We start from the raw sequence: 23,484 nt of genomic DNA on the forward strand, positions 1-23,484 counted from the left end.
TTTGACAGTGAAAATATGCATGCTTTTTATTTCTGCTGTTTAGGAATGTATGATGCGCAGTCAGAAAGGGGTAGCACCGTGTGGGATAAAAGGTCCAGGTAAATGGCACTTCTTTCTGGTGTGGGCAAGGCCACTTCTTCATTTGGCAGCGTGCTTCTTATAGATCTCCAGGAACTCCTTCACGTCTTCAGGCGACCCCAAGATGATTGGCGCCCTCTGGTGGATCTCAGTGGGAACAATGTCCAGTACAGCTTCTTTGCCAGTGGTAGCCAATCCTCCAGCCTTCTCCATGACGTAGGCCATTGGGTTACATTCGTATAGCAGTCTCAACTGAAAAAAAAGAGCCAAGAGCAGCGCCCTCACACCAGAAAATATTACATAGAAAAGGGATTCGTTCTATACCAAACTAATACAGAGCTAGTGGGAGTTTCCAAGGTAACATGTAACTCTCCCTTTCCTTCTATGAGGTTGTAATAGCCCCCACCCCCAAGGCTGCCTCTAAGACCAAATGGTTAACTTAACCATTTGGTTAAATTAAGCCATTCATCAAGCCAGAGCCAGAGCCAGCAATAGATGGCCTGATGCAAATGGGAGACAGACCACCTGGACTCAGGACTGAATGACATTTTGGCAGAACTGATGGTTCCCTTCTCTTTATAGCACGGAAACTGGACCTAATGAGTGACTCGGTGTGTGTTTTGGATGGAGCTTTGCCTATTCTAAAAGCATTAAACATCCATGGTAGTGTCTGGCTGCAGACATCTGGAAAGCAGACTGGCTCCTCCAAACAGTATGATATTGTTTGCAACGCTGTGCACGTTCCTTTTACAATTCTCCAAAGGCTTCAGGGTTGGGATTTAGTATGTTATACATCTTGGCATTTACTTTTAAATATTAACTTTTTTATTGTGTTCATTTTCATGCAGTCTGCCTATTGAGCAGACAGCTTTTTGCAGGTGTTTCCTGACTCTATTTCCATACAGGTGTCATGGCCAGAGTTGCAAAATTGAGGGGGAAAAAAGGAGGCACCTCAATATCTGTGTTCAGAAACAATTTTTTGAGGCATTAAAGAAAAGTGCTATGGAGCAGGCTAATCACACAGGCTGAGATGCCTGACGTGGCTGTGGCAAGGGCGCTGTTTTAAGCAAATAAGAATGCCTTCAGCAAACTGGACACCACCAGCTGTAAACAGAGATCTGAACATATCTGGAACATATACACTTCTAACTATCTTAAGGGGATTATTGTTCCCATTCCTTCATTAAAAAAAAAAAAAAAAAGACAGTCTGTCTATCGGGGAAAACAAAGGGACAATACTTGGGAAGGAAACATACTGTCACTGTGTAGAAGAAAAGCGGGGCATCCCTCAGCCAGTGTTAAGCGAGCACAGCTCACCCCATGGCTTTGGGACTCTGCGGGCATTAGACCAGTGCAGTCAGTGGTAACAGCTTCCCTGAAATCTCTAGGTTTCCCCAGAGAGTCTTTCTTTCCCTAGGAAGGTTTCATTTTCCAAGCAGCCAATGTCAGCTCATTAGTTATTTCTATTTTATGCCTCTTGAAAGCAATCAAAGGAAACCTTTACTTGGATACATATTCGATTTTTCTGCCTTGGCAATGAAGCTGAACTGTTTCATTTCACATTATGAATGGCATTCATTTTTCCCAGGCCAAACCACGCACCCACTGGAAGCACCCGTCCTCACCATAACACTATTACTTATCTTTAGCAATGGAAGGGCTCTCAAGAGACCATTTTGAGCTGATATCACCTGGCTTTAATGAGGACAACCTCTAATCTAGGAAAGAAGATGCCACACATATCCTCAGCATCCTACTGTGGGGCACAATGGCAATATAATAGCTACTGTCATCTTTCTTTCTTCCGAAGTCAAATTCCCTGGGCTGCAAAGGAACTCCACTGCCTCTCAATCACCTTTCAGGGGATTTGTTTACCTTTCCATTGGGGCTCTTCTTGTTAGCTGGGTACAGAAAGATCCCTCCATAGACCAGGGTGCGGTGGACATCAGCCACCATGGAGCCCACGTACCTGGCGCCATAGGGCGCTGTGTTGTCCTGCAAGGTTAAGATTAACAATAATTAGGGTTGCCGCAAAGAAAATGAGTTCTGTGTCCTCTATGCTCATCTGATTCAACAGTCATTTAATGAACACCTACGAGGCGCTTATTTGGGGCTGTGATAGGCAATGTGAGGAATATCCTGTTCCCAAGGAGCAGAAACAAATAGCCCCATTCTTACACATCTCACAATAGGTCAAACTACCTGCAGAAGCCCCAACCGGGGATGGGTTGATTCTGGTTATGGGGTTGGGACGGCCATCACAAAATCATACGTTTTAACGGGACATTGCAGGCTGAGAAGGATTTTGCCAAGCTAAGGAGCTGGGCAAGGGGGGAAGGGAACCACCCAAGCAAATATGGCAACACAGAGAAGGCAAATGCAAATGCTGTCCACCAGGGGCCTGGGGAGGACCCTGGTGCAGTGTGTGTGTGCAGGCTTCAGGGGTGGGAGGGGAATCCAGGGTAAAGTGGAAAGAGAGATAGTAAAGCTGGAAAGAGAGCCTGGGGCCAGCTCTAAGGCCCTGAATGCCAAACAGTATCTGGGCTTCCTCCTCAGTGGCATTTAAGTAGGAGTATGACAAAACTGGATATTCCTGCATAGAACCAGCTCTATAAACAGCCATTCCTTCTCTTTGTATTTGGTAATTTGTAACCTCTTCAGAAAGATGCCAAGATGGACACTCTTAATCTTGAGATGGTGGATAGAAATCCATCGGACACCACAAGGTGGGCACCTGGGTACGAGAACCACATTCTGTGCCATCTGAGATCAGGGACTACAGAAGTGAAATGTTTTACTGCCATGAACGAACTCATTCATCCAGCGACTTTATTATCCTAATTTTCTTCTGCCAAGAGAAAGTAGCAAAGGCTGACACGGACCCTCGGACTTTGACTTCTGAGGGCAGGGGTTCCAGTGCCCAGGACTAGGTGGGAATTTCATCATGGGGTCAGTGCACAGTGGAATCCAAGGCCCTGTGATCCCTGCCACCTTTAGCCTCCAGGCTAAATCATAAACCAACAGATCTGTGCATAACTCACGGGCCCTTGCCCAGAGCCCTCACTTACCGGGGGGAACTTCTTCCTCTGGACATACTCAGTGACAGCAGGGTCGAATTCCTTGGCATAGCCCTCATTGAGGCTGAAGATATTTCCTTTCTTTTTGATTTTCACGTCCCTGTCCACCAAAATGAACTCTCCAATGGCCTGGAAACAGGAAGGAGAGGGAGAGGTGATGAGCTGCCTCCTCCAGGGGCCTGTGTGAGGGCTGGGCTGGGCTGGGCTGGGCTGAGTTGGACTGAGCTGGGCTGGGGGTCCTGAAGCTGGGGGGCACAGGATGCTTCTCCTGGAGCTGGGACACTATGTCCCCAGCCTGCCACTTCAGTAATGGCGAACAGGACAAGGGAAGAGTCAGTGGGCAAAAAGGAAAGAAGAGAAGAGGCTGCCGCAGATGTTGTTAGGGGATCGAAATTTTTGGGTTTGCTTTCAAATGGTTTCAGTAAAACAAGAGAGAAACCATACAAAAACAGGGAGGGCAGAAATAGGTAAAACAGCAGCAAAGCCTGAGGGAGATTGAGAATTGTGTGTCCACTCATACGTGGAATTTAAGAAACAAAACAAATAAGCAAAGGAAAAAAGAAGAGAGAGAGAAAGACAAACCAAGAACCAAACTCTTAACTACAAAGAACAAACTGATGGTTACCAGAGGGGAGGTCAGTGAGGAGATGGGGTCTGCAAAGTGTTTCTCAGAACTCAGTCCTGCCACCAAGTCCCAGTGCTCAGTTGATGCCTTTAGGGCTGAGGTACTTTAGAGGAGATGGCAATCTGGAAGGAAAGTGTCACCTAACTCCCACTGCTCTGGACTGAGGGTTGTTTGGGGCTCCCACATGCCCTGAGAAGAGGGCGCTTGAAGACCTGTCCTGTGGGGAGGGGGCTGTTCCATGGAGGTGAGAGGGAAGAAAGGAGGTATCAATACACCTGTCTCCAGCCATTTACCTCCCCCCCAGCAGAGAGTGGTTCCTGCAGACAGGGAGTGTGTCTGACCTAGAAAGAGAGGAATAGAAGGAGGGAGGGAAGGCAGAATGGAAGGAGAACAGGAAGGATGAGGAAAAGGAGAAAAAGAGACTGGAATTAACAGTGGTCATTGGAAGGCTTCATTGTGAGTGATTCTTCTTTTTTCCTTTTATGCTTTTTTTCCCCAAAAATTCTGACCACAGTTATGTAGAAACATTCTTTTATAATCAGAAAACTAAATAAATAAATAACTATATTTAGAAAAGAATTCTTGAGGGGCGCCTGAGTGACTCAGTCAGTGAGTGACTGGCTCTTGATCTCAACTCAGGTCAGGATCTCATGTTCATGGGATTGAGCCCCGAGTTGGGCTCTGCATGGAGAGCATAGAGCCTATTTAGGATTCTTTCCCCCTCTCTCTCTGCCCTTCCCCCTCCCTCCCCCTCTCTCTCTCTCTCTCTCTCTCTCAAAATAAATAAACATTTTTTAAAAAGCATTTTAAAAAAGAAAGAAAAAAAGTCTTGAAAACAAATGCATCACACAACAGGTGCCGAGAGCTCATGAAGCCATGCTTCCAGATGCCCTGCCCTGGTACCTGGCCAGAGCATGCGAGACATGAAGGAGCAAAGTCTCTTGCAAGTGCAGACAAGAGACTAAAAAGCCTTCTGAAAGTTAAAGCCTGCTGGAAACACAGAGAGAGCTGTCTCAGTATTTTTAGCAGAAACCATCAGCCAAAATGAAAAGAAAGCGCTAAGGGGGTCCGAGGTTCGCCCCGCAGGCACCAGAGAGCAGTGGGTTAATGAGATGGTGTCCCCAGCAGGGGACCATTACAGCAGGCATGCACCATTCTTCCAGACACCGAGGGGCCATTAGGTCTCAGGATGGCAAAAGACTATCAAATACACAGAAACTTACTCCCAGAGACACCGGTCTACGATCTGGAAACAAGAAAAGATTTCATTTTTCTACACGTCCACCAACTCAAAGGTAACAGAGAAGTCACCAGAAGAATGTCTGGGGGAAGCAGTACATCTCTGGCAAAACAGTAAATCTGCAAACATCAGTGATTCCAGAAACTGTCCACTGGGCTCCAGGTGAACTTTGCTCTGGTTCTGCCACTATTTTCCCCTGAGGTCACCTCATTTGGAGGCTTAATCTGGTATTGTTCCCTTAGCCTTGTTTATCTATTAAGCACCGGTTCTTCCAAGGAGGCAAAGTCCAGTTGTGCAAGATTGTAGGGGGCCAAGGCAGCCTACGTTCTCATTTATACCATCTGCCATGCACAGAGTCCAGGGCCTCACCAGGAACAAACTGTCTCCCTCCAGGTGCCAGCCAGGCATCTATACCTTGTGTTCAGTGCGTCAACAAAAAGCACCAAATAGATGAAGTTTCGTTACTGTCATAGGAGGACTCGTCGAAAACTAAAAGGTATTTATAAGCCCAGTTCTTTTCCCTTTGGGGCACTGTATCGAATGCACAATGAACGTGCCGACCTACTGAATTCTACATTCAACAGGTTTTAAGTGGGCCAGATATTTAAAGAGATTTCTTTCCCCAATTCATCTGCTTTGTTGAAACCGTCATCTACCTGAATAAAGAGATACTTCCAATTAACAGGCATGTGGAAGGAATTACCAACAAATTAAAACTGTTAATATTTTCACGGCACCCTGGACTCCTCTTTGTAAGGTAGCTTTTCTCTATAAGGTGGCAGGAGGAATTATCTTCATTGCCCTCTTTAAGTTCTCTTCCTTGAGTTTTTCAAAGCCTTATCAAAACTTCAAGGGTTCACAGAAGGTGTGCATGCATGAGCACAACATCAAATGAATTAGGTAGCTATTTTTGAAGAAATGTAAGCCACTGCATTGGGACACCCATTCACCTCTGCAAAACAAGCTATTTAACGGAGATACTGAGTGGCAAACAGACCATCTACAGGCCCTATCTGGCCCATAAATGTGTTTTAGTTGGCTAGCACATACATTTTTTAAATCCAGTGTTTCTTGAAACATTGGAAGCTTTGGCAAGACTGGGCCCCTATTCCCAAATAGTAACAATTGCTAGACCTCTCCAGCTAGCTTTCCCCATTCCCCACCATTGCCCCAGTCTTCCTTCCCCAGCACACTGCATTCACTTACATGGCCTGCCTGGACTTGGTGGACATTTGAATCCATTTGGTAATGTCTGTTCTAAAGAATTAATCTTGGAACAAAGTCCCCCACTTATGCTCTGGACAAATATTATTTCTCACCTCAGTAGGCTTCTCACGATATACACAGTGCCCCTCCATCTCCCTCACTCTTTCCCCACTCCATCGTCTCTGCCCCACCGTGGGCCTCATTTCCCACCTCTACATACCCCCCCTTCACTCTCCCACACAAATAACAGACATATGCAGTCACCAGCCAAGCACCTAACTTCACACAGTGTCTCTCACCGGGTCCAGCATGAAGCAGTTGACGCCATTCGCCATGGCCAGGACCAACATGGTGGCACTGCCATAGAGGGCGTAGCCGGCAGCCACCAGTTTCCTGCCTGGCTGCAAAGCGTCCTTCTCAGAAGGCTCATCAGCTGAACTCTGGGATAAGAAAGAAAACACAACATGTTTTTGTTTTATGTTTCCTTTTTCCAGTTCAATCATTAGCAAGATGCATTATCAAGGTACTCTCCTAATACAACAGGGCATCTTCCTAGAAGGGCCTTCCTCCACACATCAGTAATATCCTGATTACATTACCACAGCAGCCTTCCCCCATACTGCAGATTTCCTGCATCTGGATCCTTCTTTCCAGTCAGGGGCCTCCTCCAATTTTACTAATTTGATATTCCCTCATTTCTCCATTATCACTTTCGAAAAAGAGCATGCCTCCTTGCCAGCTCCCACTAATTTAATCTTATTACAGGCATCAATGTCTTTCACCTGCCTACTCCATCTTTATTTAAACATATTAAGCCTGGGCTGCAGGACTGTTAGTCTGGCGAGGAAATCAATTTTGTGGGCTTTGGCCAGTTGCTGCGCGTGCCTTAGTGGGCAGTGTGGCCTATTGCCTCACACACCCAAGCAATTCTCAGAAATACGGGAATTTAGAAGATCTCTCCAGAGTCATTCCAGGATAGGGCAGTTGCTTTCCATTTTGTTGATCACATCCCACAGTAAAAAAATACACTCACACCACAAACCAGTACCAACACACGTGCACATGCACACACAACTACACAAATTTAATAAAGCAATACTCACACTTAGAACATTACATGCACCCTAATCTTTTCATTTTTCATTAAAAACATAGCCCACCGGGTCATGTGACCATAGTTTGATACTAAGGAAGGGGACGCCTTAAGGGGATCTTCTTTATTAACACCTGATTGGCTTCTTCAGTCCTCAAAACAGCCCCAAACAAATCTTTCAGCTCAAATACTCTCTACTTGGATTCAAACAGAATAAAAAATGAGCAATTTCTGCCAATTTCATTTATTCCTTCCCCAATCAGAGATTCCAGTAGCTGAAAATAAGTACACACATCTGTATCAAAATGCCGGAGATGGAAGTCATCCCAGCAAAAACATCCCTGGTAATTTTTCCCTGTAACTTTTGACACTGTGGCCCAGAGGCCATCTGCATCAGAATCACTCAGTACGCCTATTAAAAATGTGTATTCTGGGGGTGCAGCCTAAGCTTACTAAGCCAGACTTTCTAAGGGGGAATCTGCATTTTACTGTGCACCATACATGACTCTTGCACTGTAGTTTATAAAAAAGGAAGAGTCCAAAAGCCATTTTTTCTCCTTTTTCCCCTCATTCCCACTCCTGTGTCTAATAAATGGTTTTCACTAAGGCAGTTTGTTGGTTTTTTGGCTGGATTGGGTCATGTTATTTGATTTAGTTTGGTTTGTGTTCATAGAGCAGTGCATTGCATCTAAACACAGACCAATCACGCTATCAAGATTTTGAGTTGTTTTCCCAAACTCCAAATTTTGCCAGTGTCCAACCTGAAAAAAAGAACCAGCTTTCTTCAAAGCCAGTGACATAGGGGAGGACTCAGTCCTCCAATTTTCCTCTATCACAACTACTTAACCCTGCCAATGCAGTGAGAAATCAGGTAACAGCAATATGTAAACGAATGAGTTGACTGGGAGCCACTAAAGTCTTGAAATAATGAGTTCTCCAGTAAGAAAAGTCCCTCAAAGATCCATCTCACCCGGAACCATCTGTGCCTGCCTGTGCCAACAGTGCAAGGGTAAACAGCATTTCCTGAAATGTCGCCACCTGAAAAACTTACCCTCTGACTTCCATAGAATAAGAAATGATCACGTTGTCTATGATCCACACACTCAGAGAAAATAATGCCATGGAATCATGGATTAAGAGGCATTCTTTCCTAGCCTGATCTTTCTAATGCATGGGTTCCCTCCTTCAAACCCCAGCAGTGAAGGCCTTTGTTCCAAGGGATCCATCACATTCCCATGCAGATGCTCATGGACCCACCGATGAGCCCTAGGCAAAATTAGAGAAAGTCTCTAGACCCTACCTTTCACTACCTATCCCAGGCCCCACCTGCTGCAGGTATGGGTTTGTTTTACTCCACACCACTTCATGAGGAAGACATCATGGAGTCTGGAGACTTAAGGCAGTGGAAGAGAATATCAGGCAAGAGTGGAGCTATGCTATCTTGTCACTTATCTGGTCTTCCCTCAGAGGGGCAGCCAAACCCTCCTTGGAAGGGCTCACAGGCATTTGAGAGTCCCCCATAACTCAGCCAATATTGTTCATTTACTATTACACTAGACAACCTAGCCTACAAAAAATAAATAAAACAAAGCCCTGCCCTCAAGGGGTTTATAATCACTAGTGAACATGGGTAAGTTTTGCCTGGTCAGCAACCACAATCCTTCTGATAACTGCACTCACTGTTAATCTCCTTAACATACTCCCGGGCCCTCAGCTCTCAGGGGGGGCACATGACCCTGGCCTGGCCAACAAAATCATCGCATGCCTCAAGCCATAGTGATTGGTTGAGGGATGGCCAGGTGATCAAAGCCAAGCCAATCAGACCCAATGAGATGACATTCTTATTGCAATTGTTGGAAAAGAGGCTTCCATCTTCTGCTCGACTTAATTGAGAGGGATGGGTGTGAGCCTGGATTTGCTAGGCGCTGTTTTGCCACCAGAGAGGAGGAGCGCAGTAGAGACGGAGAGGACGCGTCTCCTGGTTGCATGGTCTGAGTCCTTGAATGCAGCTGCACCTGAAGCAAATCTATCCACTGGGCTTTCTACTTATGAGAACCAATAATTTTCTTCTACTTTCCTTCCTTCCCTCACTCCCTCCCTTTTTTCATTCCGTTCTTTAGTTTGAGTTCTGATACTTTCCATTGAATGTTCACATACAAACCAAGTAATATTAATAGCTAACATTTATCAAACACTTTTTTTGTGCCAGATACTATTTTTGGGGCATTATTTTTAAGTTTCAGTACCTCCCCTTTACAGATAAGGAAACAAGAGGTACAGAGAGTTAGTTACTTTGCCCAAGGTCCTATAGAACTGGTAAGTGTCAGTGTTAGGAAGCTGCATTCCATATGGCTATTAATTAATAAGTCTCCCTGTGCTCAGTTAAAGGACTTGAATTGGATTCTGAAACTGCCCGAGCACTTGTGAAACTACATTTAGTTGTGGGGACTGGATATTTCCAAAACCATCTCATATGAAACAGGTTTAGCTTAAAAACATTTTTTTTTGAAAAAAAAAAAATTTAAGGGGCGCCTGGGTGGCGCAGTCGGTTAAGCGTCCGACTTCAGCCAGGTCACGATCTCGCGGTCCGTGAGTTCGAGCCCCGCGTCGGGCTCTGGGCTGATGGCCCAGAGCCTGGAGCCTGTTTCCGATTCTGTGTCTCCCTCTCTCTCTGCCCCTCCCCCGTTCATGCTATGTCTCTCTCTCTGTCCCAAAAATAAATAAACGTTGAAAAAAAAAAAAATTTATAAAGAAAAAAAAAAATTAAAAAAAAAAAAAAAAAAAAAAAGGGGCGCCTGGGTGGCGCAGTCGGTTAAGCGTCCGACTTCAGCCAGGTCACGATCTCGCGGTCCGTGAGTTCGAGCCCCGCGTCAGGCTCTGGGCTGATGGCTCGGAGCCTGGAGCCTGTTTCCAATTCTGTGTCTCCCTCTCTCTCTGCCCCTCCCCCGTTCATGCTCTGTCTCTCTCTGTCCCAAAAATAGATAAAAAACGTTGAAAAAAAAAATTTAAAAAAAAAAAACATTTTTTTTTTTAAGGAAAGCAGGACAGGGCAGGGCAGGAAAGCCATTTCCAAACATGTAAAACAAAAACAACCTTATTTTCTGATGCTTTAAAAGGCCAAATGAGGGGCACCTGGGTGGCTCAGTTGGTTAAATGTCCAACTTCAGCTCAGGGCATGATCTTACAGTTGGTGAGTTCGAGCCCCCCATCAGGCTCTGGGCTGACAGCTCACATTGACAGCAGTAAATGTGTCACTTGAAGCATCAGACACATGGATGTTTACCCCCGACCCCAAGCCCTCAAATGGTTTCAAAGAATCAATAAGATGTTTGAAAATTGAAATGACATAAAGGCAGGTGTCACACTCTTCTTTTCTTTTCTCTCTCTCTCTCTCTTTTTTTTTTTTTTTTTTTTTTTTTTTTGGCTTTTAAGAGAGCCACTTCAGGTTTATTAAGAGCATGGAGACCTGTTGTTGAGTTTTAGCATTCATCATTCAAGCTGCTGTTGCAAGCTGCTTTGAGATAGATAGATAGATAGATAGATAGATAGATAGATAGATAGATATGTATTATATATATATATGTATATATATATATATATTTTTTTTTTTTGGTTGATAGCTAGTTTTCTGGCTCTCAGTTTTCTAGGGATTTTTTCTTTCCTTAAAAGAGTCTTTATTTAGGGTTTTGAGATAGAGACTGTGGCTGGCAAACATCAACACTCCTTTAGTTTTGGTGAAGTCATTAACCAGGAAGGAGTCTACCATCATAGGAAGAATTTTGCTAGAAACCTCTCTTGCTCTACTGTGGATTCGATACTTGATAGGTAAAAATTACCTCCCTCCATGTCTATAATAGGAATGTATGTTTCATGGTATGACTTGGAAAATAACTGAGTTGTTGCCTTTGCCTTTTTGTTATGAGCATTAGAATCTTCTATTACCCAAACTGATTTTGATGTGGATCTGCCTCTCAGCCAAGACAGAAAACCAAAATCCATACCAATGATGAAAGAAAACCATCCCACGGTGGTCCTACTTTCCATGTGTTCAAAAGGAGATTATGTGCAACACCAGACAAATCACTCTGAGAAATAAGGTGCAAACTGTGGTCCTGCCTCTCAAGCTGTGGCCTCCCTCTGTCTCCTGAACAGGAAAGCTGGGAGGAAACTCAGAGGTCAGCTGAATGAAGCTGCCTCATCCACTGAGATGAAGGAATGGGCTCAGGCTTTACAGAGGTTTTATTTCTAAAATAAACAAGAGGGGCAGAAGTCAAGATGACATACTTTAGATTTCATAATGTTTATGATGGGCAATGGGGACCCATTCTATTTTTTACCAGTCTGTGTACTTGAGTTATTACATACACACACACACACACACACACACACACACACACACACACACACCAAAAAAGAAGGAAAGAGAGGCTCTGGAGGTAGAGTTACCCACCCAGTTCACATAAGCGAGAGACCCAGGCCAGGAGTCTGGGGCCCCATGCTGTACCAGTGTGCAGCAAACCCTCCACAGAGGGACAGAGGGTAAACATTCTAGGCTTCACCATCACAATCGCCATCACAACTACTTTACCCTGCTGGTGCAGCTCAAAATCAGCCAAGGGCAATATGTGAGCAAACGAGTTGACCATACACCATTAAAACTTTATTTATGGACAGTGAAAACTAAATTTTATATGAATGTCAAGGGTCACAAAATGTTTAGATTTTTTTTTCAGCCATTTAAAAATGCAAATGGGGCTAGGGTGCCTGGGTGGCTCAGTCTGTTAAGGGTCTGGTTCTTGGTTTCAGCTCAGGTTATGATCTCACAGCTTTGTGGGTTCGAGCCCCACATGGGGCTCTGTGCTGGCAGTGCAGAGCCTGCTTGTGATTCTCTTTCCCTCTCTCACTGCCCCTCCCCCACTCGTGCTATCTCTGTCTCTCTCAAAATAAATAAACTTAAAAAAATTTTTTAAATAAAATAAAAATGCAAAGGGGCATTTTCTTCTCACAGGCCATACAAATCAGGCAATGAGCTGGATTTGGCCCCAGGGAGTCATGGTTTGAAGACTCCTGATTCAGGGACAATTTTGACATAACTATTACTTTATTGTTGTATATATAATTCTCAGTTCACATAGTATGATTACTGTGACAAATCTATATTGATCCTTATTTTTATTCTCATTTTCCCTCATAAAAGAAAGCAAGATATAGCTAAAAGAGAGAAATAGCTTTCTCTTCCCACCCACCCATGTTTTCCTATATTTTCTTTTAAACGACTTAATGGATCATCATCAAGACGTTAATGCTGGAAAAGTGGGAACTTGAGATACAAACCCATTTCAAGCCTCCCAGTTTCATGATATACATTCTGACAGCTTCACCCATAGAGAAATAGTACTGGGTGCTCAACCTTAACTTTTCTTTTTATCTCAACCAAGGGGCTTGACATATTACATGTTACCTTTTTGTAGATGCCAAAAATTGTTCCAATGGACACAAGGCAGTCAATATTGGAAGATCCATCGAGGGGATCAAAACAGACCACATATTTACCCTGAGCAGAGAAAAAGGAAATACAACTTTACTTTTAAAATTATAGCAAAACAACAAGAATACACTAAGGGGATAAAACAAGGGACTCTAGGGGAAAGTTCAAGAAATGTGAGTCATTTATCCTCTGTCATGGAAGGGATAAGGTGGCATACAGAATGAAAACAACAACAAAGTATACATCCCAAAAGATCATTAGGCAAAGAAAACACAGAATAACGGGTCTAGATGAAAATGATGAAATACAGATAAATAAGTCAAAAATTCCTACACTGTTGATACAGATGGATCATGATTTTGGTTTGAGTTTCCTGGCAGCCAGAGGAAAAAAAGAAACAAGGTTAGTCACTTATTTTTCTTTATTCATAAGGGGGAAAAACGTAACAATTCCTTAGGTGAAGCAAAGACAGAATTAAGATCTGTAAAAAATCTTCTCGTGCAGATAAATAATGATACTTGAGGTTATAGCGCACAGAGCTCTCAGCAATATCCCTACTGTGATTCCCAAAGGGCATAACTCTCTGTGGTAGTTGGACTATCAAAATGTCACTCTTTGAACTGGATTTTCAGCGGTGTGCTGGAGCTGGTCCCTATGGGTGCCCAAGAGCTAATGGTGCACATCTCTTCCCAACTGTGCTTTCAGTGATGTCATGTTGGTAGCTTGAAATAAACTATGGGAGTATTGACACAGTTGAAATTGGCATGTGCTACACATCAGAGATTTTTTTTTTTTTTAAGAGAGAGAGGGGCGCCTGGGTGGCTCCGTCAGTTAAGTGTCCAACTTCAGCTCAGGTCATGATCTTGCGGTTTATGAGTTCAAGCCCTGCATCAGGCTCTGTGCTGACAGCTCAGAGCCTGGAGCCTGCTTCTGATTCTGTGTCTCCCTCTCTCTCTGCCCCTCCCCTGTTCACACTCTGTCTCTCAACAATAAATAAATGTTAAAAAAAAAATTTTTTTTTAAAAAGAGAGAGAGAGAGGGAGGGAGAGAGTTTACCAGTACACCACTGGGGATTTTCCATCTCCAAATCCACCACTTTAAGATGTGGTTTTTAAATGTTCTGCATCAAATTAAGAGGTTTCTCTGATTCCCTGACCTATTGCTCTTAACAAATCACCCTGGCTGATGCAGAGGAAGCTGTCATCTGGAAAACAGAAACATGCCGATTATCAAGGCATGTTACAGTCAGGGAAGTTTGAGGTAACTGATAGAGGATATTAAACACAAAATTCAATCCACATGCCTAAAACTGCCAAGTACCTTGAGAAGCCCAGCAGAGAAAAACATGAACTTTGAATCTGACATGAAGTGGTGTTTTAGGAATGATGTAAAACAAGTTAATCCGATATGGCTCCCCGCCCCTCTTATAAAGGTCAAAACTGGGTAGCAGCCAACCTCTTTAAATTAATCCTCCAATTGCTTTTTTCTAATGCTACTCCTCCTGTCGCCAGTTCATCTCAAACAGGGAAAGGCAGAAAGCCCACATAAGTGCACATCACATCTCAAAAGGTTTTTTTCAAATCATGATTGCTGTTCTTCAAAAACTGGCTATACTCTTTCATTCACTTCTTCAACAACAATTTATTGTTGAGTCCCTACAAGCTGCCAGGCAAGATGCTGGGATACATAAAAGAATATAACCCATCAATGCCTTCAAGAAGCAATCAAATCAATGGGATCCAAATAGATTATAATGCATAAATCAGCGATAGGAATTGAAAGCAGTTTTTTTTAAGTGTATTTATTTTGAGACAGAGTGCACAAGTGGGAGAAGGGCAGAGAGAGAGAGAGAATCCCAAGCAGGCCCCATGCTGTCAGCATGGAGCCCCACACGGGGCTTGATCCCACGAACCGTGAGATCATGACCTAAGCTGAAATCAAGAGTCGGACACTTAACTGACTGAGCCACCCAGGCGGCCTGAGCAGTTTAAATTGGCAAGAAAGGTGAGTGTGAAGGTTGGCTATTTGGTGGGTGGAGATGAAGCAAAAGAGGTAGTTAACAGAAGCCAGACTTTGAAGAGCCTTGAACATGACAACAAAAATTTAGGGTTGGGGATGAGTAGGAGTACATAAGAGTCTCTCCAATGTATGAGTTCAGTGGTGGGGTGGTATTGACATGAACTGTGGTGTAGACAGTAAATTTCAGATACAGAAGTGAGGTGCAGTCTGTGAATGATGACTGATGGTTTGAGAAGAAGATAGGATGATTCCTAGGAATCCACCTTGGCTGAACAAGTGGAGCCATTTATAAAGCTAGGAAGAAAATGGTTACATTGAACCCCTCAACAGTAGAAATGCAGACCCACCCTTTTTTCGGGCTCTACTATAATGGCATGCTTATCTTCTTCTGACACAAGAACACAGGTGGCAAAGGATGACTTTAACATGTTAATAACCAGGTCATTGGAGAGGACATCCAGCTTCTTCACTTGGTCACCTGTCACGTTGGTAGAGCCAGCAATTCCATAGCTAGAGGAAAGAAAAGCCACAAAAATATAAGCCATGACCACCAGAATATGCTAATGCACCTATAAACCCATTGGAAACGGGTATTAGTAGGATTTAGAAGACAGGAAGGAAGACACATGGTTTGGGAGAAAAAAAAAAAAAAACAAGAAGAACGGTCATCTCCCTGGATTATTCATCTGTCCAGTACCTATCAAGTTTCCCAGCACACGTCTGTGGTTACATCCATGTTTCTCAACCGTTTTTTAATGGCCCCTAAGAAGGCTTTTTAGCTTTTTTTCCTAATCACATTCCTCCATGAAATTTTAATTTGAATACTACAAATATAGTGTATATCTGTGCTTTATATATTAAAAAGACTGATCTTTCTCACTTCCCCCCAAAACCAATCTTTACCTCCCAGAAGCACAGGTTTAATGCAGAATGAATCTGCTGAGAGGTACAGCAGGCAAGGGAAACTTCTGGGGGGGTGGGGGGGGAGGGGCAGGGAGCCTTAGATATGAGCAAAGACAAGGGATGCTATGATTTTAGAGCTGTAAAGCTCCTGAAAGAAAATATTGACTGGTCGCATCACCTCATTTTATAGAGAAGGAAGCTCACACCCAGACAGCAACAGGCTTGTCTGAACCAGAGAAGCAGAGCAGAAGTGAGAAGCTGCAGGAAGTGGAAAATCTGGAGTTTCTACTTTATTTTCAAGGTACCTGTAAGTCAGTAATTGCAGAATTCCAGAAGCGGAGTGGCTTGTGCAAAATGCAGCCTAGTTTGCTAGAATGAAGTAAGAGGCAGGTTGTTCTAGCCCGGTGTTGAGCAGGAACACTGAGAAGAGGGAAACGTTTTGGAGAAAATGCACAGTCCAAGAGAAGAGATTGCGTGTGGGGAGGGCAAGTAGGAGCGTTGAAGACACCGCCAAACAGCTGAGAGTGGGTGACAAGGGGCACAGTGGCAGCCCTCGCTGAGGCTGCCAGGAGCACTTGCCTGGGAGCCAGTGGTCCCAGGAGCCCCTGCTTCAACTCCTGCAAATGCGTTTTCTCTAAACAGAACTCACATGTCTCTGGCTGGACGGACAAACCTGAGCCAACACTGGGAACCGTGCCACCCAAAACGCCTGGCCTGGCCTGACCTGGCCTGACCGTCTCCAGAAGGTAACTCCGGCTTCCCAGCAAGCCCACCATTCGTGCCGCCTCAATGTCATTCACCTGCCCACCTGGGGATGGTGTCTCATCCCACCAGCCCTCTGCCCACTGCCACCCTTCCCACCGTGTCGCTCCTCGTTCATGAGTCAAAGACCGAGGGATCTGTCAGACCCACAGCTGTAGCCCGTGGTCCAGGCGTTGGGTCCTCTCCCCACATAATCTTTCTCTCACCTCAACGGTGAGGCCGATGCTGCTGGAGAAAGAAGGCAGCCAGATTCTGGGTGGAATGACAGGGGCTTGGCAGGGCCACCAACCCAAATTCACCTCCCTCCCTAGCCCCACTGGCCCTCACTGCTGCTCCTTCTAAAGTCACTATGAATTCAGGCAGGCAAACAGGCTGTGGAAAGGAACCTGAGCTCTCTAACAGAGACCCAGCTCACACCTCACCTCTGCAAGTCGCTTTCCTCTCTGTGCCTCCTTTGGTGCATGAGCCCACTGAGGGCAGTGATACCTTGTGCGGTGCTAGAGGATTCCATGAGATGAGGCACGCAAAGGGCTTAGCACAGCCTTTGGCATGTAGTAGTAAGAAAAAATGTTAATCATCTTGGTTGCTCTCTCAAGGGAGCCCTCATTAGGGATCTGCACCTGCTGAGGGAAGGGAAGCGGGGGGTTCGGAGAGCCCCCAGGCTTCATCCCCCATCATGTTAGCATGGATGGTTTATCCTTCACTCCTGTGAGGAGGACGACAGGGGTATGTTTTCCTCCATTGTGTCCCGGCTTCCAGCACATAGTAGGCCCTCAATAAACACTTTCTGCATGAATGAATGGCATACACCCAGGAGAGCAGAAACCTGAGCCTGAAGGAATGAGTATAGGAGCAATGGACTTTCAAGGTCATTCCACGCCTTAGAATGCCGGGGAAAGCCACTGGCACGGTCTCCAGAGGGCCAGGCCTATGGGGACAGCTCCACAGAGGCCTGGAAGCCTGGGGCAGAGGGACGAGGCACCTGAGGTAGGCATGGGAAAGGCCTATTTCACACTTCGGCCTATGTCCCACCTGCTCAGGTACCTCGTCCAGCAGTATGGGGGAAGAAGAGTCAGACTCCAAGGCTTCCTAGAGGTTCGTGTGAGTGTCCATTCATTTCACAATATTTATCATGCCCCCAGGAGATGTTCTGAGTGCTGGGGGTACAGTGTGGAGCAAGACAGATGAGACCACTGCCCTCATAGAGCTTATATTCAAGTGAGTGAGACAAACAAGAAACAGTAAGTGCTCTGGAATGGTCAAGACCACCAGCCTGGTTCCTCACTGCTGCCCCAAGTGTTAAGCTCCTGTTCTGGGTCACAGCGGGTGACACCACCTCTCTGTAACGGGTGTCAGGTACGCCATATAACACTCTGGGGACACGTGCTACACCTGGCACTGAAATGGCCATGTTCCCTGCCAAACCAGTGCAGGTAACTGGCCACCTCTCTGGCTCCAACTCCCTGCAAGGTTGGGTGGTTACCTTTCCCTTTCTCCTCTTTACGCCATTGAGGGTCCCTCCTCTGTTCTAACGAGAAGGACCCTTTCCCAACTATCCTCCAGTTGCTTGTGAAACATGAAAACAAAATATATGGAGATATAATGTTCTAGGCCCCTCAAACTCAAAATTCAGGTACTTTACAACTTTCTTAGGTCATCTTGTGGCAGGGTTTCCCCTGGTGACGCCTGGTGTTTAAGAAAGTCTTTTATAAAGGCATAGGAAAGTGATTCTGAGGTAGAATCAGGGTTCAGGAGAATGAGTTCCCAGACTGCCGCGTTGACAGTAATTACAACCAAGTTCATATCCTATCACTGGGTGTTCTTTGCGTTTTGTCTTAGCACACAAAGTTACCCTGACTCGTGTTTGTCCCCTGCATTATTCCGCTCAGGGATGATAAGCCAGGCAGGACAAATGCTCAGTCGGGCTTCTCCCCAACACACCATAGGAGGGGCCCTCAGAAGAGCTGCAAGATGTCCCTGAGGGAACACATTTCCACAGCCCAATGAAAAGCCAGAAGCATGCAGGGCTCCCGCAACTCTGACAGAGGAGAAACGTCCTCAGAAATACCCTCAAGGAACTAATTAGCTGAACAACACATGGAGCTTATTTTCTCCCAAGTTTTCAGAAACCCTCTTGAAACAAGAAATGTCTGCCTTCTGATCAGTCATCATTCCTCAAAGGCCCCAAAGGATAGGTGACAAAGAGCCTTCACTGTGTATTCCGATGGCCACAAGGAGAGAGCAGCGTCACCCGCCTTTGGGATGGACAGCAGATGTGGGCCTTGGCTTCTAGTGAGGCGGCCCATGCCTCTGCCCGGCCACTTTAACTAGGGCTTGGAAAGTGAATCAACTGTGTTCCCCAAACCAGAATTCTAGACAGATTCCAGAAGAGCCCAGCAGAGGCCAGAAGCCTAGCCTGGTGTAGAAGCAACTTTCGTGCCAGCTGTTGTGAACAGGAGGGCACGGAACCAACTACCCTTTCACACACCACGAGGCTCTTTCTTACATCAGTTCCCAATATGCAGTTCCCTGGGGCCAGAATCAGGCAGCAAATGAGGCTGCAAGGTTGTGGGGAAACCATAATACAACTCTGTCAAAAAAAGCCTTCCAGAGTCCAACTATGCCTTACGATCAGTGGAGAAAGAGAATCAAGCCAAAAGGTGAAAAAATGGGTTGCCTTAAGCAAGCTGTAAACCTCTAGGCTGAGCTCCACCCTCCACCCCACACAGAGGACTCAGTTGGGCACTGATCATGCAGAGATGGGGTCATCAGTTGTGACCGAGCTAGTCATTTGATCTGCCAACGAAGCTTTTCCTAAATGCAAGTTATCACAGAGGGAAAGGGCACACACCATGGGCTTTAACTCCACGTGATGAGGGAGCATAAATCAAGCTGAGGGGCAAGCACCAAGTAGCATTACCCCTGCCTTCCCCAGGCAGGATATGTGTGACATTCCTCAGACAATCCTGGCTGCCCAACAACAAAGAAAAGGACAGAAAACAGATGGCTGGACGGGTCAGAGTCTCCATCAGTTTACAAATCTCTTAGTCAATTACAAGAAAAAGGCAATTTTATCAATAGCCTAAATCTCCAGAAACCTATAGACTCCCTTTCCTGGAACCCCAACACCACCCTCTCCTCCATAGTGATGTGGGGGAACAAAGGAAGGAAGAAAATGGCAGATAAAATTGAATCTCCGTATAACCTACAGCCCATTGAGAGATACTTGAGGCAGGCAGAGTAAAAGTTTCTCCAGGAACTCCCTACTGGTCTCAATGTTAACACTTTGCTAGAGGGAAGAACAACCTTGGCCTGACAATAGCTAGGCCTCCAGTAATCTGTGAGTCTTTAGCATATGAAAATCTCTTTGGAAACTTCCCTTTTGACATAACCTCCCCCAGCCCCAAAGTATATAAAAAGCCACTCTTCACAGCCTTAGTGCAGCTTTCTGCCCACAGGTCCTGTCCTCATGCTTTAATAAAATCACCTTTTTTGCACCAAAGATGTCTTCAAGAATTCTTTCTTAACCGTCAGCTCTGAACCCCACCGTCACCCCAAAACCTCATCACACAGGCTAGGACTCTAGATTACCGGAGTTCAGGTCCTGGCTCTGTCACAGGCTAAGCAAGCCAAGGAAAGTCACTTAAAATCTCTAACCTTTGGTTCATCTGTAAAAATGAAAATTAAGTACATCTACTTGGTAATATATGGGGGAAGCGAGGGTCAATGAATTGATATAGGCTTAGAATAGAGCCTGGCATATATAGGTGAGTGAGCAAGAATTGGTATCATTCCATTCTCATCCCTAATTTTCCTTGGAAATAATACACCCACGCTAAGAACCAAGGTGGGTCCTGGCAAGAACACTGCACCAGAGACACCTGGGTCCAAATTCTGTCTCTCCTTCTGAGTATTTATCAAGGTGCCTCAATTCCCTGATGGATTGTTTCTGCTTCTACATTTTGTAAGGATGAGGGTTAATCCACCAATGCACCTGGTTCACAGCAGCCAAACGGCAGCCATGATGTTCTCAAGCAAGCCCCACAGGCGTCCACTGAGTAAATGTTAGTTGATGATGGGGGAGGGGCAACCATGACCTCTAAACCAGTTTTGCCGGCAACTTTTGAGAAGTCAGCCAGTGCAGAACTGTGTCACAGGTAACTGGCAACAAAAGAAAGTGCTCAAAAGTTTGCATTTGAAGAGTCTTAATGGGGATAGTATTGCATTTGAAATACCTTCAAATGCACTCCATTTTTACTCAAATTGTTGGCCTTGCAGTCTAAGTAATTCAAGGGTGGGAAGCATCCTGTCAAGGTTTGAGTCCTTGTGAATTGTTCCTTTTTAAAGGTGTAGACACATAAGAGTTCTCTTTTTGGAGGTTGGGGAACAAAAATCAACTTGAAAAGTATCTGCTTTCACTTGCACTGTAAACCTCCCTGAAAAATTTGAAAAAGCTACATTGCTTTAATTCATATGATAGGGAACTCCTTAAAAGGATAGGCTAAATTTGGCCAGTATTTTAAAAGCCTTAGACATTTGGATTAAATATTAGCATTGTGTTTCAAATTTGCACATGACTTCTAGAATGGATGTGCCATTTCGCAGCCATAAAGTTTGTGATTTATGATGATCAGGGGAAAGCCGCCTTTAGCAACATTTCTGTAGCACAGCCCGAGAGACCAGGATTGGAGCCAACACCCCTCTCAGGGAAGAACTCTCCAGAGCATTTCTTCCTGACGTCAACAGGACAGCAGACAGCAAACAAAAGAACCAAATGAAAGAGCTCATTTTCAGAACACCCACCTGAAGAGAAAGGAAGACAGATTACTATTTACTACTTATCACTGCAGTGGAACGTAATAAGACCTGTTATTGATTGATTCTGAGGTAAATGACCAACTGTTCACCCACACAGGGATATCCAAGGGTCACATCGGAAGTTTGTTGAAAGGGCGCCTGAGTGGCTCAGTCGGTTAACTGGCTTCGGCTCAGGTCATGATCTCGGGGTCTGTGAGTTCAAGCCCCACATCAAGCTCTGTGCTGACAGCTTGGAGCCTGGAGCCTGCTTGGGATTCTGTGTCTCCCTCTTTCTCTCTCCGCCCCTCCCCCCCCCCCCCCCGCCTCAAAAATAAACATTAAGAAAAAAAAAAACAAAACTTTGACACAAATGCTTGGAGCAAAAAAAAAGAAAAAGAAATTCGTTGAAGAAGAGATGCCAACCAGAACAGCGTTCAAAAGTCGCAAACCCCAACCTTCACTTGTGTTCCTGCCAGTCAAAAGCAGACAAATAGGATTCCCTGTGACTGGCTGTGCTTCTCGTATGGAAAGGAAGTTACAGTTCACTCTCTGGTAATAAGGAGAAGATAATTTAAGAAATATAAAATAAATCTGATAAAGTTTGAAAAATTCAATATCATAAACTCTGCAAATTTGAAAATAAACATGTTAACTGATCTGTAATTCCAAAATTAAAACTGAAGTTCCTTATTATTTTTTTCCACCAAACAACCAAGAGAACCCCATATATAAAAGCAACTTTTATGGGGCACCTGGGTAGCTCAGTTGGTTGAGCGTCCAACTTTGGCTCAGGTCATGATCTCAGGGTTTGTGGGTTCGAGGCCCGCATCAGGCTCTGTGCTGCCAGCTCAGAGCCTGGAGCCTGCTTTGGGTTCTGTGTCTCCCTCTCTCTGCCCCTCCCCCACTCGTGCTCTGTATCTCTTTCTCTCAAAAATAAAAACATTAAAAAAAAATTTTTTTTAAGTGCTATTGGGGCACCTGGGTGGCTCACTCGGTTAAGTGTATGACTTTGGCTCAGGTCATGATCTCACAGTTTGTGGGTTCAAGCCCCACATCAGGCTCTGTGCTGACAGCTCAGAGCCTGGAGCCTGCTTTGAAGTCTGTGTCCCTCTCTCTCTGTTCCTCTCCTGCTTGTGCTCTTTCTCTCTCTCAAAAATAAACATTAAAAAAAAATTTTTTAAAGCAACTTTTCTGGATACCACATGAGCAGTATAGGAGGTTTCCTGTAATCGACCTGATGGTGCAATGTTGCTCTAATATATAATGTTCCATCCTGAAATACATGCCTGGGAATGTATGAGTGCACATGGGTAACTACTATGGATTGAAAGGCAAAATAGAAAGACATACCAGTTTATAACAAAAATAATAATAATCTTCAGCCTAACAAAGTAATGACGATATTGGTACCTGTTTAATGAACTCAATTCATCCTTACACAACGTTCCGAGGTTGAAGAAAAATGGTGGTCTCCATCTTATAAGTGGGAAAACTGAGGCTCTGAGATATTCCATCAATTGCCCAAATCCTCACAGAAATTATATAGCACAGCAGGACTCCAAGCCCAACTCCACTGCTCCCCAAAACATGCTCTGAACTCCTGCATGTTCTGTTAAATCCAGTCCTGATTTTCTTCCCCTCTTCCTCTCTGCCTCAGGGCAAAGGTGCCAAAATCCAGTGGCCAAACCGTGAGGCAGGATTTCTTGCCCTAATCCCACACAGCCCATCCAACAGCAGGCTGAACAACACCTCCAACTGGATAGCGCTCCAACATAACAAGTTTAACGTTTCCAAAATGTTGGAATCACCTTCTCATCCATCCCCAGCCTCTAAAACCAGCTTCTGCTTTGGAATTCTGTTTTGGGGTTTTGTTTTGCTTTGTTTTTGGATGGCATGGCCCTACTCTCAATTGCTAGAACCTTCTCTTTGAGAACCTCACTGCCCTTTCTCACCCAATCCACACTCAAGACTTCCCTGGGGTCTCTCTCCACTCCTCTCCAATGCTCCAGCTCAGCTCAGTGCTTTCCTCACTCCCCACCCTCAATGGCTTTTCCCAATATTTCAGCTGCCTTCCAAGTCTAGACTTCCAGCCATATCTTCCCCAGATTAATTGCTAATCATGCCACTGACCCACTCAACAACTTGTACTCACTCTCTCCCCTTTGCACACACCCGCAAAATATATTCACCCCTGCC

The 23,484-nt window shown here is 45.0% G+C and overlaps 1 protein-coding gene across 1 annotated transcript in view; it reads right to left on the minus strand.

Moving 5' to 3' along the window:
• The window catches only part of FBP1 (fructose-bisphosphatase 1), a 27,751-nt gene continuing 4,267 nt past the window's right edge, over positions 1–23,484 (minus strand). The window contains exons 2-7 of the mRNA XM_025931552.2: positions 15,174–15,336; positions 12,781–12,873; positions 6,526–6,666; positions 3,147–3,284; positions 1,954–2,073; positions 1–330 (exon numbers count right to left, since the gene is read on the minus strand). Coding sequence (XP_025787337.1) covers positions 139–330; positions 1,954–2,073; positions 3,147–3,284; positions 6,526–6,666; positions 12,781–12,873; positions 15,174–15,336 — 847 coding nt within the window. The 3' untranslated portion in view covers positions 1–138. The remainder of the gene's footprint in view (positions 331–1,953; positions 2,074–3,146; positions 3,285–6,525; positions 6,667–12,780; positions 12,874–15,173; positions 15,337–23,484) is intronic.

Source organism: Puma concolor, chromosome D4 (genome assembly GCF_028749965.1).
Source record: "Puma concolor isolate L17-30 chromosome D4, mPumCon1.1.hap2, whole genome shotgun sequence".
Classification (NCBI taxonomy): Eukaryota; Metazoa; Chordata; class Mammalia; order Carnivora; family Felidae; genus Puma; species Puma concolor.